This window comes from Girardinichthys multiradiatus, chromosome 10 (genome assembly GCF_021462225.1).
Source record: "Girardinichthys multiradiatus isolate DD_20200921_A chromosome 10, DD_fGirMul_XY1, whole genome shotgun sequence".
NCBI lineage: Eukaryota > Metazoa > Chordata > Actinopteri > Cyprinodontiformes > Goodeidae > Girardinichthys > Girardinichthys multiradiatus.
Genome location: NC_061803.1, coordinates 36,463,974 through 36,477,825, shown reverse-complemented (window position 1 = coordinate 36,477,825; position 13,852 = coordinate 36,463,974). Strand labels below are relative to the sequence as shown.

Sequence of the window (13,852 nt, the reverse complement as noted above, 5' to 3'; positions counted from 1 at the left end):
TAGCCTGCCACAGTCATTAACATTTCAACAGTCACTTTTGTTCACGGCTGCTCATTCCCTAATTTTACAACTGGCTCTTGGTATATGGACTAGGTTAATTTTAGTGGCTCGGCACGAGCCCCAAGGGCGCTGTTTTAACAAACTTGGCTAAGGCAACCTATAAAAACCTCCTAAAATTTCTTAGAACCAGGCAACAAGACTTTTTACCACCAATGAAAAATAAAAAATAAGGTGACTCAATTAATTGAATGTCCACGATTTAAGTAGAATTTTATATGCTTTCTTTAATTAGCAACGCTTATGCAGGGGTCAGTAACAGTGGTTGTTGCCATGGCTGTCCCATTGGTCACCCGTGACATAAGGTGATCTTCTTTTTCTGGAATTTTCCGAGTCGTGTCCAAATCAGACATGCCATCATCATCTCAGTCCTGAGCTGTCTGCTGGCCTCTTCTTTGACCTGCGACCCGCCTCAGTCATCAGCCTTGCGCTGTATGCTGCAGATCTCACTTCCCCAATTCCTGAACATCTGCTCTATTCCTGTCTCACTCAACATTACACTTCCTCATAAACAGAGGCTTTATTTCTTACATCGGTGCTGCTCAAACGTTTAGTTACAGCGTTCACTTCATTTACAGTTTAAAACCATTACTTCATTCTTTTTATTCATGCTTCACAAATGATTAACGTTATATCTCTTTCATATATAGCTGATTGAGAATTTCAACCCTTAATATTTATTACTTTAACTCTCCGTTCTTAACCACATTTCAATCATACATCTTTTAACTTGATAATCAAAGATTACTAATTTCATTTAATACATGTGAAAGAATGTAAAATCATCATACATCATTTCTTTGGATACACTTGTTTATATTTTTGCAAAAGATAAGACAGATAATATATGGCAAGAAATATGTGGCTCCACACAGGCCTGTCAGTTCTAGAATATGAGAATATGCGTGTTTTACTCTCTACTGCTTCAACTGTGTATTTTAATAATTATTGCATGGATTACACAAAAGGATATTTATTGTAGTTTTTATGGACTTAACTGTAGCAGTTAATGAATGTTGCACGTATTACATGGAAAGATCTCTCCTTATTTTGACACATGGTACTAATAGAAAGAGAAATAGAGTATGGAGAATATTGAAGGAGGGCTGCAAAGTGCCACAGTTGGTAGTACTGTTGCCTTGCATCAAGAAGGTCCTGTGTTCAACTTCTTTGCCGAGTGTTGTCAGCACAGTTTACCTGAAGAAGTTACAATCTTAGGCTTTATGAAGTTTTTGTCTCACCCATGGCATTAACGAGGACAAGGACTTTAAAGTGTAAAACGGCAGACTACTGACCGCGATGAGGTTAGTTTACATTGAATATTAGACATTGCTTCGTGGATGCAGCAGTGTCTTTCTCCCATTTAACCCGATGCAGGCAATCTGGTTACAGGCGGCTGCTCTCTGCCTGCTTCCTCCAAGAGTGTGAATATCCAACCCAAACCTTCATCACAGTGGGCCTTTGCCAGACTTTTCTATTTATTTTTAGAGATCTGGAATGGTGAGATCACAGAAGGATTTATTTTACATACACTTACTGTGTTCTATATAGACTGTTCCCTGAGCTGTTTCATGGTGAGATTGTTTTGTGGGCGTCTAAACAGCTGGTTTTATGTGTGATCATCTGATTTAGGATGTTATTAAATACTGCATGTAATTCAGAAAGCTGATGTGTCCTTTTCTTTTTCTTTCAGCCTTTAGGCATGGTTCATGATTTGTAAATAGTAAAATTATATTTGGGTTTGACCCGCTCCGGCCATTGTGGTCCTTAATATTTTTCATTTCTGGCTTAAATCTTATTTGTCTGACAGTTTCCAGTTTGTTCATGTAAATGATAAATCATCTTCATACTAGTACTACAGGGTTCAGTACTTGGGCCGATTCTCTTTCCTATATATATGCTTCCAATTGGTAAAATTATCAGGCAGCATGGGATACTTTTTCACTGTTACGCTGATGACACTCAGCTTTACTTATCCATGAATCCTGATGAGCCCAACCAGTTAGATAGACTACAAGCATGTCTGGAAGACATAAAAACTTGGATTACTTTTTTTTCTACTTCTAAATTCAGACAAGATAGAAGTTGTCGTCTTTTGACCGGAATCTTTGAAAAACATACTGCTTAGTCAATCAATTAACGTGGACAGCATTGAATTAACCTCTGATAATAAAGTAAAAACCTTACTGTTATCTGTGACTAGGACATGTAATTTAAATCCCATATTAAACAAGTTTCTAGGATGTCCATCTTTCACCTCCAGAATATTGCCAAAATTAGAAATATCCTATCCAGGAGTGACGCTGTAAAACTAGTCCATGCATTTGTTACTTCACGGCTGGACTATTGTAATTCTTTACCATTAGGATGTCCGCAAAATGCAGTTAAAAGCCTTCAGCTGATCCAAAATGCTGCAGCAAGAGTTCTGATGAAAATTAAAAAGAGAGATCATATTTCTCCCTTTTTTAGCTTCCCTTCATTGGCTTCCTGTTAAATCCAGAATAGAATTTAAAATTATCCTCCTTACATATAAAGCCCTTAATGATCTACCTCCATCATACATCAGAGATCTGATTGGTCCATATGTTCCTAACAGAACACTTGGTTCTCAGACTGCAGGTTTACTGGTGGTTCCTAGAGTCTCTAGAAGTAGAATGGGAGGCAGATCCTTTAGTTATCAGGCTCCTCTCCTGTGGAACCAGCTCCCAGTTTTAGTCCGTGAGGCAGACACCCTGTCTACTTTCAAGGCTAGGCTTAAAACATTCCTTTTAGATAAAGCTTATAGTTAGAGTAGCTAAGGTTATCCTGAGGTATCTCTGTAGTTACAGGGGCTGGACAATGAAACTGAAAGATCTGTCATTTTAGTGTGGGAGGTTTCATGGCTAAATTGAACCAGCCTGGTAGCCAGTCTTCATTGATTGCACATTGCACCAGTAAGAGTGTGAAGGTTCAATTAGCAGGGTAAGAGCACAGTTTTGCTCAAAATATTGAAATGCACACATTATGAGTGACATACAAGAGTTCAAAAGAGGACAAATTGTTGGTTCACGTCTTGCTGGCGCATCAGTGACCAAGACAGCAAGTCTTTGTGATGTATCAAGAGCCACGGTATCCAGGGTAATGTCAGCATACCACCAAGAAGGACGAACCACATCCAACAGGATTAACTGTGGACGCAAGAGGAAGCTGTCTGAAAGGGATGTTCGGGTGCTAACCCGGATTGTATCCAAAAAACATAAAACCACGGTTGCCCAAATAACGGCAGAATTAAATGTGCGCCTTAACTCTCCTGTTTCCACCAGAACTATCCATGAGGAGCTCCACAGGGTCAATATACACGGTCGGGCTGCTATAGCCAAACCTTTGGTCACTCATGCCAATGCCAAATGTCGGTTTCAATGGTGCAAGGAGTGCAAATCTTGGGCTGTGGACAATGTGAAACATGTATTGTTCTCTGATGAGTCCACCTTTACTGTTTTCCCCACATCCGGGAGAGTTACGGTGTGGAGAAGCCCCAAAGAAGCGTGCCACCCAGACTGTTGCATGCCCAGAGTGAAGCATGGGGGTGGATCAGTGATGGTTTGGGCTGCCATATCATGGCATTTCCTTGGCCCAATACTTGTGCTAGATGGGCGCGTCACTGCCAAGGACTACCGAACCATTCTTGAGGACCATGTGCATCCAATGGTACAAACATTGTATCTTGAAGGCGGTGCCGTGTATCAGGATGACAATGCACCAATACACACAGCAAGACTGGTGAAAGATTGGTTTGATGAACATGAAAGTGAAGTTGAACATCTTCCATGGCCTGCACAGTCACCAGATCTAAATATTATTGAGCCACTTTGGAGTTTTGAAGGAGCGAGTCAGGAAACGTTTTCCTCCACCAGTATCACGTAGTGACCTGGCCACTATCCTGCAAGAAGAATGGCTTCTGACCACTGTGCAGGACTTGTATATGTCATTCCCAAGACGAATTGACGCTGTATTGGCCGCAGAAGGAGGCCCTACACCATACTAACAAATTATTGTGGTCTAAAACCAGGTGCTTCAGTTTCATTGTCCAACCCCTGTATGCTGCAATGGGCCAAAGCTGCTGGAGGACATAATGACCACTTTCACTCTCTCTGCTACATGCTCATACTACTCTCCAATTTTGCATTATTAGCAGTTATTTCAGCTTTTAACTCTATGTTCTCTCTCTGTTTTTTCTCCTTCCAGAAGCTACACCTGACCTGGATCTGTGTTTAGCTGTGACACCTTCCTGGAGGGGGACAACAACTGCCAACAACTTAATGCTCACCTTATGCAGATAATACACTTGGTCCTTTCTATCAGTGTTTAATCCTGTCTCTCCTAGACATAGCTAATGGCTGAGCCTCTACTGTGACTAACTGTATGTGCTCTCTTTCATACTCTAGACTTCAAAACTGGCTCGGAGTTTATCTGCTTAGCTGTCTTTCTCTCCTAGATGAACCCACTAAAGGAGCTACAATCATTAATGTTTCACTTTTCCTTCCTATAGAAAGTACTACTGGATTAGTGCCTTTTGTGTCTCTGCTCTGTTCTCTCAAACCCCCAGTCAGTCATGGAAGATGGCTGCTCACACTGAGCCTGGTTCTGGTTCTGCTGGAGGTTTCTTCCTGAAACAAGGGAGTTTCCTCTCCACTGTCACATGCATGCTCAGTATGAGAGATTGTTGCAAAGTCAATGCAAGCGACTGCACTCTGCTGGGTTTCCTTAGATAAAACACCTCGTAATCAATTTGAATAATAAACTGAATCTGACTGCACTGTTTGATTCGTAAATTAATTGGAATGTATGTACCTGACTTGAAATTTGTATGCTTTGACTGAATTGACTTTGTGAAGTGCCTTGGGACGACACGTGTTGTGAATTGGCTCTATATAAATAAATCTGAATTCAGTTGAATTGAATTTCTCCTGGTCCCATGGCCAATCAGCGAAGAGAAGTCTGTTCACATCACATGCAGTCCCTACTCGGCTCCGATGGGACTTGCTACCGAGTAGGTCCCAATAAAGCAGGTACTAGGCTGGAAAAATGGTAATGCAAATGCAGGTAAAACAGGCGGAGTGGAGTGGAGCCGGCCTAAGTAGAGCTAGTGGAAAAATGGGCAAAAGAGGTAGAAGATTGTTAAATAGCACCTGGGGAAAGTGTAGCAAAGCACCATTGGATTGTAGTGTGTGTAGGATGACGGTGGAAATTAAGAAGAGGAAAAGCTTGTGTATTACATGATCCAGGTTAGAACGTTCACCTAAACTAAACTAATCTGAATTTGTCTCTCCACAAATCCTGTGCAGGCTGCATTGCACGGACTGTTACATCACCCAATCAGCACCTTTTGCGTTCAGAAGATGTGGTGAGCTGCTGCCTGGACCTGAGCATTCCCAGTATTTCCTTCAGGATCAACGGCCAGCCAGTTCAGGGCATGTTTGAGAACTTCAACTCCGAGGGCCATTTTTTTCCTGTGGCCAGTTTCTCTGCGGGGGTCAAGTTAGTGTTTTAATGAAAATTAATTTCACAATAAGTCAGTACCATTACTACCTACCACAATCAGTATGTGATCATTACATCTGTCACGACAGTTCTTAAGGCAAACAGTCAAGGTTTCTCTGGGAGACTTAGATATAGCACCAGTCTTATTTCTTCAACTTTCTTTTCAACAAGTACTGTATGACTACAGGAATTTACTGCTGGGGCTCATTACAAATTCTAAGTTGTTTAAAGTAAAATGTCCTTCTTCAAGGTTTTAAATGTCCCTCTTGTCATCTTCGACACTGTAGGGTGCGTTTCCTCTTCGGGGGGCATCATGGAGAGTTCAAATTCCTTCCTCCTTCAGGCTATGCTCCTTGCTATGAGGCAGTGTTGCCCAGAGAGAAGCTCAAACTGGAGGCCAGCCAGGATCAGACTGTTGCCAGAGACCTACTGGGACCCACCATCACTCTGAGCCAGGCAACGTTCACACCCACACCTGTGGACACCAGCCAGGTAGTGACAGAGTAACTTTTTAAAGCATTTTCACGAGTGGTTCGCTGATTGCAGTTTTCTGGCCCATCACCGATCTTTCAAAGCCTGACCTGCCAATTCAGAGTTTGGCTGACACGGATTTTTTTATAACTGATAATGACAGGTCTTAGAAGGTCACAATGCACCTTCGATGTTCCAATCTTCTTTTATTGAACAATACTTGTGAAATAATACAAGCTTGCATGCGCATGAGGTCGTGCTCTGTAATATAAATGAAAAGCTTAGTGTCATTTTGTGGTTTAAGCCAGAGACTTTAGAGCACCACACCAGGGAAACAGAAAAGGTTTAAACAGGTTTATTGAAATGATGTTTTGTGGCACTGTCAGGATTCCGTAATCGTAAGGCTGCAGGGATTGGCTCACTATGAGAGAGAGAGAGATCCGTCAGTGTCAGGAAGATCATTGCGAATCCGGATGGTGTGAATATTGGTCTTATGTGTGGAAGAGTTTGTAGGTTCCAAGAAGGAGCGGGTAAGCCACGGAGGCTGAGGTTGGCAGGTGATGGTGCGGTACGACTTCCTTTGGTAGTCATTGACATTGGAGGGTGGACAGGCAGGTGATGCAAGGAGCAAGCTTGCAGGCAGATCCAGATCCTTCTGAGCGACTCTTAAGCTGAGATAACCTTATTGAAGGAGTTACTGACCAGTAGGAGACTGAACCACGGTGGGTTTTCCAGGAAGCAGATTCTGCTGTTGCCAACACGGAAGGGCCAGGGCCATGCAGTAGGATTCAGCAATCAGCAATCTTGGGGGAAGATACAGAACCAGAGGTTAACAAATTGCAGAAAAGCACAAAGGCAGAGCAGAGCAGGGCAGGGCAGGGCAGGGCTGATTACCACTCAGCAGAGTAAACAGACATCTCCAGAGTGCTTATGAAGCTCTTCAGTGATTGCTCCTGATGCGGTGCAGCTGTGTAGTTGCACCTGCCTGTCACACCCTAGTGGAGGAAGAGAGACACAAAACTCACACAGCAGCACAAACCTGCACTCAGCTCTGTGGCCTGACACATGGAGCATTGCTCTTTCTTTAGTCTTTAATTTTTTACATTTTAAAAACAAACAAAACTTGCACAACTTGTTAGATGAGCAGATAAGATCAGTGGATAATATCAGTTTCACCCAAAATTAGGGACATCAGACCCAATCGATCAGCTGGCCATTCAATCGGAGCACCCCTAGTTTTCACACCTTACAAATAAAGTAACTGTAAAGTGATGCTCTTGGCCACTGTGTATTTATGTGTGTTTAGATTGTTCTGCCTTCTCACCTGGAGAGAATCAGGGAGAAACTTGCAGAAAACATCCATGAACTGTGGGTGATGAACAAGATTGAACTGGGCTGGACATACGGTGTGGTGAGTACTCGACACATTTTGACTCTTATTTACGGAGAATCATTGATGAGTAGAAAGACCGTTTAAACATTAAAACGTTTATTAGAAGTCAAATTAAGAAGTGTGTTTGTGACTCACATATGTTTTTGTTGCTGAGAAAATAACAGACTCAACATTGTTGAACCTATTCAAAGATATCAGGCCCAGAAACATTTAATTAAAATACATCTCTGGCAGCACAGTTATTACTAGAATATTTGTACATTGACGCTGTTTGTTGTTGTTGTTTTTTTTTTTACTGATAAATTGATGCCACATGTTTTATGAATTTTTGTGTGTATTACTACAGGTCCGAGATGACAACAAGCGGCAGCACCCCTGCTTGGTGGAGTTTTCAAAGCTTCCTGAACAAGAACGAAGTTACAACCTGCAAATGTCCCTGGAAACTCTGAAGTAATGTAGAAATGCAGCGAGCAGCTGATGATGCTGCTTCTAATGAATTATTCATAAGTGGCACCATGTTCTGACAGTGCCAGTGCACTTACAGATGTACCTTCAGGGAAAAATAGGAGAAAATACCTGCATGGATTTTACAGCACACTCCACAATTACTGGCACCCCTGGTAAAGATATGCACAAATGCCTTACAATAAAATGTTCTATTGGAAAGTGTAATATGCCACTCTGCTGCAGTTTTCTAACTGTGAACTTTGATGGGTTTTTAGTTCCCTTAGTATCCTCCTCACTGCAAGATGAACTCTGGTCCTCCTGAAGCCTTTAGTTCCAGTTGTTCTTAACCTTTTAAATATCGCTCTGACATGTTCATTTATACGTTTAGGTCATTAGATATGCTTTTATAATCATTTCCTGACTTATAAAGATCAAAACTCACATGCCTTTTCTTGCCTTCCCTATTCTGATGAATTGCCAAGAGAAATGATTATCTGTGTCAACTCATATTTATATCCCAGGGAAACAGAAGGTCATGCTTTACTAATTAAAAGTTCCTGAACCCTCTCATCAACTTGGGAAATTCTATTGATTGCAGTTCTATGTGTTGCAGGACTCTGCTTGCTTTGGGCTGCCATGTTGGACTAGCAGATGAACATGCTGTTGAAAAAGTGAAGAGCATGAAACTATCACCAACGTGAGTCATACCAGCAGTAGCTGGAAAAGTAATTCAGTTCGGTTCTAATGCACAAGAAATTTTATGTTGATGCCCTTTACAAGAAAACAGATCCAGCTTATACACAGAAATACATAATCAATCTCATCATTTACAGATTTAAATTCAATTATATTCCAATTAAGTCTAAGTTATAATACAATGCAGTAAAGTGCAGTAAAAAGGTTTTTCTGTCTAAGGAATCCCAGCTGATTGTGGTGAGTTACTGACTTTGCTGCAATCCTTCATACTGAGCATGCATGTAGTAATAGTAACAAGTCCCTCCTAACAGGAATAAACTTCCAGTAGAACCCGCAGCACTTTTGAGGTCATCTGCCATGACTCACTGTGGGTTTGGGTAGAGACACAGAAACAAAACCAAGGTGCACTGAGCCTGGAGTAATTCTTATATTGAAAGAAAAAGTAACCAGTTAATGGCAGCAGTAGCTAGCAGAGAAATACAGTTAAACAGGTACGATCTATAGGGTGAATGGGAGAGTACTGTACAGTAGGGGCTTCAGTTGCTGCGTGATGTAGTGATGTGCTGTCATGATGTTATAATAAAGCCAAAGGGACAACTGATCAGTGACTTCCACTTTATTCAGAATAAAAAAATACCTCAGACTCATTAGAGTTACCAAACAGCTTTGTCTTACAGCGTTATTCTCCAACCTAATCTGTGCAGTTATGAGTTGTCCAGTGGCTACAAACCTGCTCCACTGGACCTGAGTCACATCAAACTGACTCCCACACAGGAAGCAATGGTGGACAAGCTGGCTGAAAATGCACACAATGTCTGGGCAAGAGACCGAATCCGCCAGGGCTGGACGTATGGAATCCAACAGGTGAGACCGACTTGTGGAGTTGGACAAAACGGGTTGGACAGGTTTTTAAAATCGTCAACAGAGTCAGCAAAGTGAAGTTGCAGGGGCAAACTGGGCTTGGGATCGAAGGCTGTAAGCTGAGCCAGATAATCAAGAGTGGCCATTTAGAGCCCTGTAGGTGAGAACCAGGACTTTAAACCGAACTTTAAAAATCTACTGGGATCCAGTTCAGAGAGTATAAGACCAGCATGATTAGTGTGTTTACTACATCTGGTAAGAAGTAGAGCTGCTGGGATCTGAGTTGCTTCTGGGCGTGAAATTCATGATCTATCCAGACTCGTAAAAAGAGCATGACAGTGATCTATAAGCAATAACACAAATGCATGAATAATTTTATCTAGTTCTACACAGGAGACCATGTTTGTATTTTAGAAATGTTTCCTAAATGAAAGAAACTAGAAATAGAAGTAGATCTGATGTGTGAGTCTAATTAGCAGTTTTCTTGGCAAAAACAAGCAACTGCCTGATTGATTGTAGAAATCAGGTAAATTGGAGCCATTATCAATTTATTGGTGTTTAAAACCAGAATATTGTTGCAGAGCCAGTCAGTGATATGAGATAAACATTGGGCGAGGGTGGACAGCCTATCCAGCCAATGCAGTTTAAAAGATGCTTACAACCAGATGTCGTGAGCATAAATTTAATGGGAGAGAGACATCAGAAAAAGACAGAATCATGTCAGCTAATGAAGGAATATATAAAGAACACAATAATAGGCCCACAACTGACCCTTGTGGAACCCCACAGGTTAGAGGAGCAGAATCGGAGAACCACTTGTCTGTCCTGATGCAGAATGTTCTATACGACAAAAAAGGGGAAACGATCAATGCAGAGCCAGAAATACCAGCCAGAACCTTCAGCCTACTGAACAAAGCTTTGTGGCAGACAGTATCAATCAGCTGCCATTAGGAGATCATTGTGAACCTCTCTTAAATCAGTCTCAGTGGAGGGCTGCTTTAGTGGCCAGCCTTAAAAGGGTCAGAGGTCTGTGACCTACACAACCAGAATCTGACAGCAATGCACCAGTATTACATGGTTCTGTACTCAGTGTAAAGTAAACATGGAAATTCTGTCGTTCGGGGTGAATGAGCCTAAACATTGAGAACTGTCCTTTTAGTTGCTGATTTTTCTCTCTTCTTCGTTTTCATTAAATAAATATATGATCAAAACGAAGCCAATCCTGGGTGAAATTTTAGAGATGGAGCATCTGTTTTAAAGGCTTTGTTGAAAGGTTTCATTTTATCTGCTGCTGTCTGTTAGGACATGGATAATAGTCAGGGACATAAAGACATGAAGACAGATGTGCTGCATTACCAAACAAAAACAGCATAACTTTGAAGGAAGGATTTTCATGAAATATGCGGCAATAATCCAATTTCCCTTTTCAATTTGGTTCAGCTAAACAAAGAGCAAAAGTCCATAGTCAACACTAATTCCTGTAATTATATTTTTTATTTTCTATCTAAAAAAGGTGTTTCTGCATTGTGCACGGCTGTCTGGGAAAAATTGTACTGTACAGCCCTGAAAATTGTGATACAAATCAGTAAACAATATGGTATCTGTAATATTGTGGTTGAGGCGGATGTGTCACACATTGAAAACGACTGCTATGATTCAGCAGTTTGCTCTCTCAGGTGGTTGAAACACTTGATAGGGACAATGTTTTACATTTAGCTGCAATTACAAAAAGGTTTAGTTAAAATAACAAAGAAATTCATCCCAGTTGACTGAACTAAAGCTGTTTTCTATCTCATCAGGATGTGAAGAACCGGAGAAACCCTCGCCTGGTTCCCTACATCCTGCTTGATGAAAGAACCAAAAAGTCTAATAAAGACAGTTTGAGGGAGGCTGTCAGGACACTGCTGGGCTATGGATACAACCTAGAAGCTCCAGACCAGGATCATGGTACGATTCCAGGGTCAAGCTAGTTTTAAAGCTAAATCTGTTCTGCAAAAACATTGAGATCTGAAATAAAAAGCAAACTTAATCAGCAGCATAGTAAATAAGAGGGAAAAATAACATAACATATAACATAATTTAACATAATATGGTAGAGTATACTTATACCAGCCACTGCATCCCAGCTCATTTCTCAGATCCTGTCACTGAAGTTGTGGATTAGACATTTGCAGCTGCCCCTTCTGTGCAGGGTGACTTTTGGGGATAAGGTTTGACAGAAAGGTGTGACAAGAGCCTGAAAATTAACAAAACAAACAAAAAATAAACAATTATTCAGTTCAGTTTATTTATATACTGTGGCCTGTAAAGGTATTCATACCCTTTAAACCTTTCCACATATTGTCACATTACAACCACAAACATATATATATATTTTTGGAATTTTATGTGAAAGACCAACACAAAGTGGTCTACAATTGTTAAGTGGAACGAAAATTATACATGATTTAAAACGTTTTTTACAAATAAAAAACTTAAAAGTGCGGTGTGCAAATGTATTCAGCCCCCTTTACTCTGATTGCAACCAATTGCCTTCAGAAGTTGCCTAATGATCTCAAATGACTAAATAGAGTCCACCTGTGTGTAATCTAATCTCAGTACAAATACACCTGCTCTGTGATGGCCTCAGAGGTTGGTTAAGAGAATATTGGAGCAAACAGCATCATGAAGTCCAAGGAACACACCAGACAGGTCAGGGATAAAGTTGTGGAGAAGGTTAAAGCAGGCTTAGGCTATAAAAAGATTTCATCTCACGGAGCACCGTTTAATCCATCATCACTGTAAACCTACCAAGACAACGCCGTCCACCTAAACTTCCAAGCTGAAAAAGGAGAGCAGTGATCAGAGCTGCAGCCAAGAGGCCCATGGTAACTGCAGAGATCCACAGCTCAGGTGGGGGAATCTGTCCACAGGACAACTATTAGCAGTGCACTGCACAAATGTGGTCTTTATGGAAGAGTGGCAAGAAGAAAGCCATTGTTAAAAGAAAACCATAAGAAGTCCTGTTTGCAGTTTGCCAGAAGTTATGTTAGGAACACAGCAGACATGTGAAAGAAGGTGCTTTGGTCAGATGAGACCAAAATTTAACTCTTTGGCCAAAATGCAAAACGCTATGTGTGGAGGAGAACTAACACTGAACATCACTCTGAACACACCATCCCCACTGTCACATATGGTGGTGGCAGCATTAAGCTCTCGGGGTGCTTCTCTTCAGCAGGGATAGGGAAGGTGGTCAGAGTTGATGGGAAGATGGATGGAGCCAAATACAGGGCAAGTTTGGAAGTAAACCTGTTGGAGTCTGCAAAAGACTTGAGACTGGGGCGGAGGTTCACCTTCCAGCAGGACAACAACCCTAAATATAAAGCCAGGGCTACAATGGAATGGTTTAAAACAAAACATAATTATGTGTTAGAATGGCCCAGTCAAAGTCCAGACCTAAACCCAATCGAGAATCTGTGGCAAGATCTGAAAACTGTTGTTCACAAATGCTCTCCATCTAATCTGACTGAGCTTGAGCTGTTTTACAAAGAAGAATGGGCAATCAATTACCACTTATTATTCCATCTAATTCAGACTAAGGATATTTGTGCTTTTGAGTATGTGTAGAGCCCTTGTTGGGCTCTGTTATAGTTAGAAGAAACTTCTGTTTTATCCTTTATAAAATACTTAATCTCAACTTTGTTCCATCATAATGTAGTTATGAAATTGGTTGTTTATTCGCCATCTTCTTATTCAATTTACCTTCCTTTTTCATCTTTGATGCAGCTGCTCAGTCTGACGTCAATAACATGTCTGCAGAGAGATTTCGCATTTTCAGAGCAGAGAAAACCTACTGTGTTAACGCAGGGAAGTGGTACTTTGAGCTGGAGGTAAGAAACAATTACACCATAGACAACATAAAACTGATGGAGCTAGGGAATTATTTCCTGACACTTTTATGTCACACGCAGCCTGTTAGTTGGAAAACCACTTGAATTTCACAATGTAAACTGGTGTGGTCAACGGGCCAAAATGGTCACTTCCAAAGTACACAAAATGTAAATCTTTTGATAAAAACCAAAATAAGTTTATAGTTATTTTTTTACCTGCTCAACAAAAAACTAAAGAAGTAAAATTGAAAATTGCAAAGTTGTCTCACATAGAAAGAGGAATTCATTGTAGATCTGAAACATAAATAAATGCCATATAAAGGTGTAACATTTACAAAATATTTGTAGTTAATTTTTTTCTATTATCTTGTTCTGTAATTTTGCTGTTTATTCCAAGTAACAAGAACAGGATTTGAGTCTTTTAGAAAGCACTTGCTGGATGTAGCCTAATGTTTGGATGTGCCAAATCATCTTTTAATTAAAGTCGCTGAATGTTTGTGGTCATATTTACTATGAATTTAAAATAAAACCAAAAAAC

General features: G+C 40.8%; 1 protein-coding gene and 1 long non-coding RNA gene across 2 annotated transcripts in view; one reads left to right on the top strand and one right to left on the bottom strand.

Annotated features, from left to right (window-relative positions):
* Positions 1–13,852, top strand: part of ryr2a (ryanodine receptor 2a (cardiac)) — a 301,990-nt gene that overhangs the window by 147,059 nt on the left and 141,079 nt on the right. The window contains exons 19-26 of the mRNA XM_047377164.1: positions 5,382–5,574; positions 5,865–6,069; positions 7,355–7,459; positions 7,788–7,891; positions 8,502–8,585; positions 9,289–9,448; positions 11,245–11,392; positions 13,211–13,314. Coding sequence (XP_047233120.1) covers positions 5,382–5,574; positions 5,865–6,069; positions 7,355–7,459; positions 7,788–7,891; positions 8,502–8,585; positions 9,289–9,448; positions 11,245–11,392; positions 13,211–13,314 — 1,103 coding nt within the window. The remainder of the gene's footprint in view (positions 1–5,381; positions 5,575–5,864; positions 6,070–7,354; positions 7,460–7,787; positions 7,892–8,501; positions 8,586–9,288; positions 9,449–11,244; positions 11,393–13,210; positions 13,315–13,852) is intronic.
* On the bottom strand, positions 6,388–7,110 carry LOC124875188. The gene is made up of 2 exons (XR_007039989.1): positions 6,943–7,110; positions 6,388–6,851 (listed from the first exon to the last, which is right to left on the bottom strand). It is a non-coding gene; the product is annotated as an uncharacterized LOC124875188 (long non-coding RNA).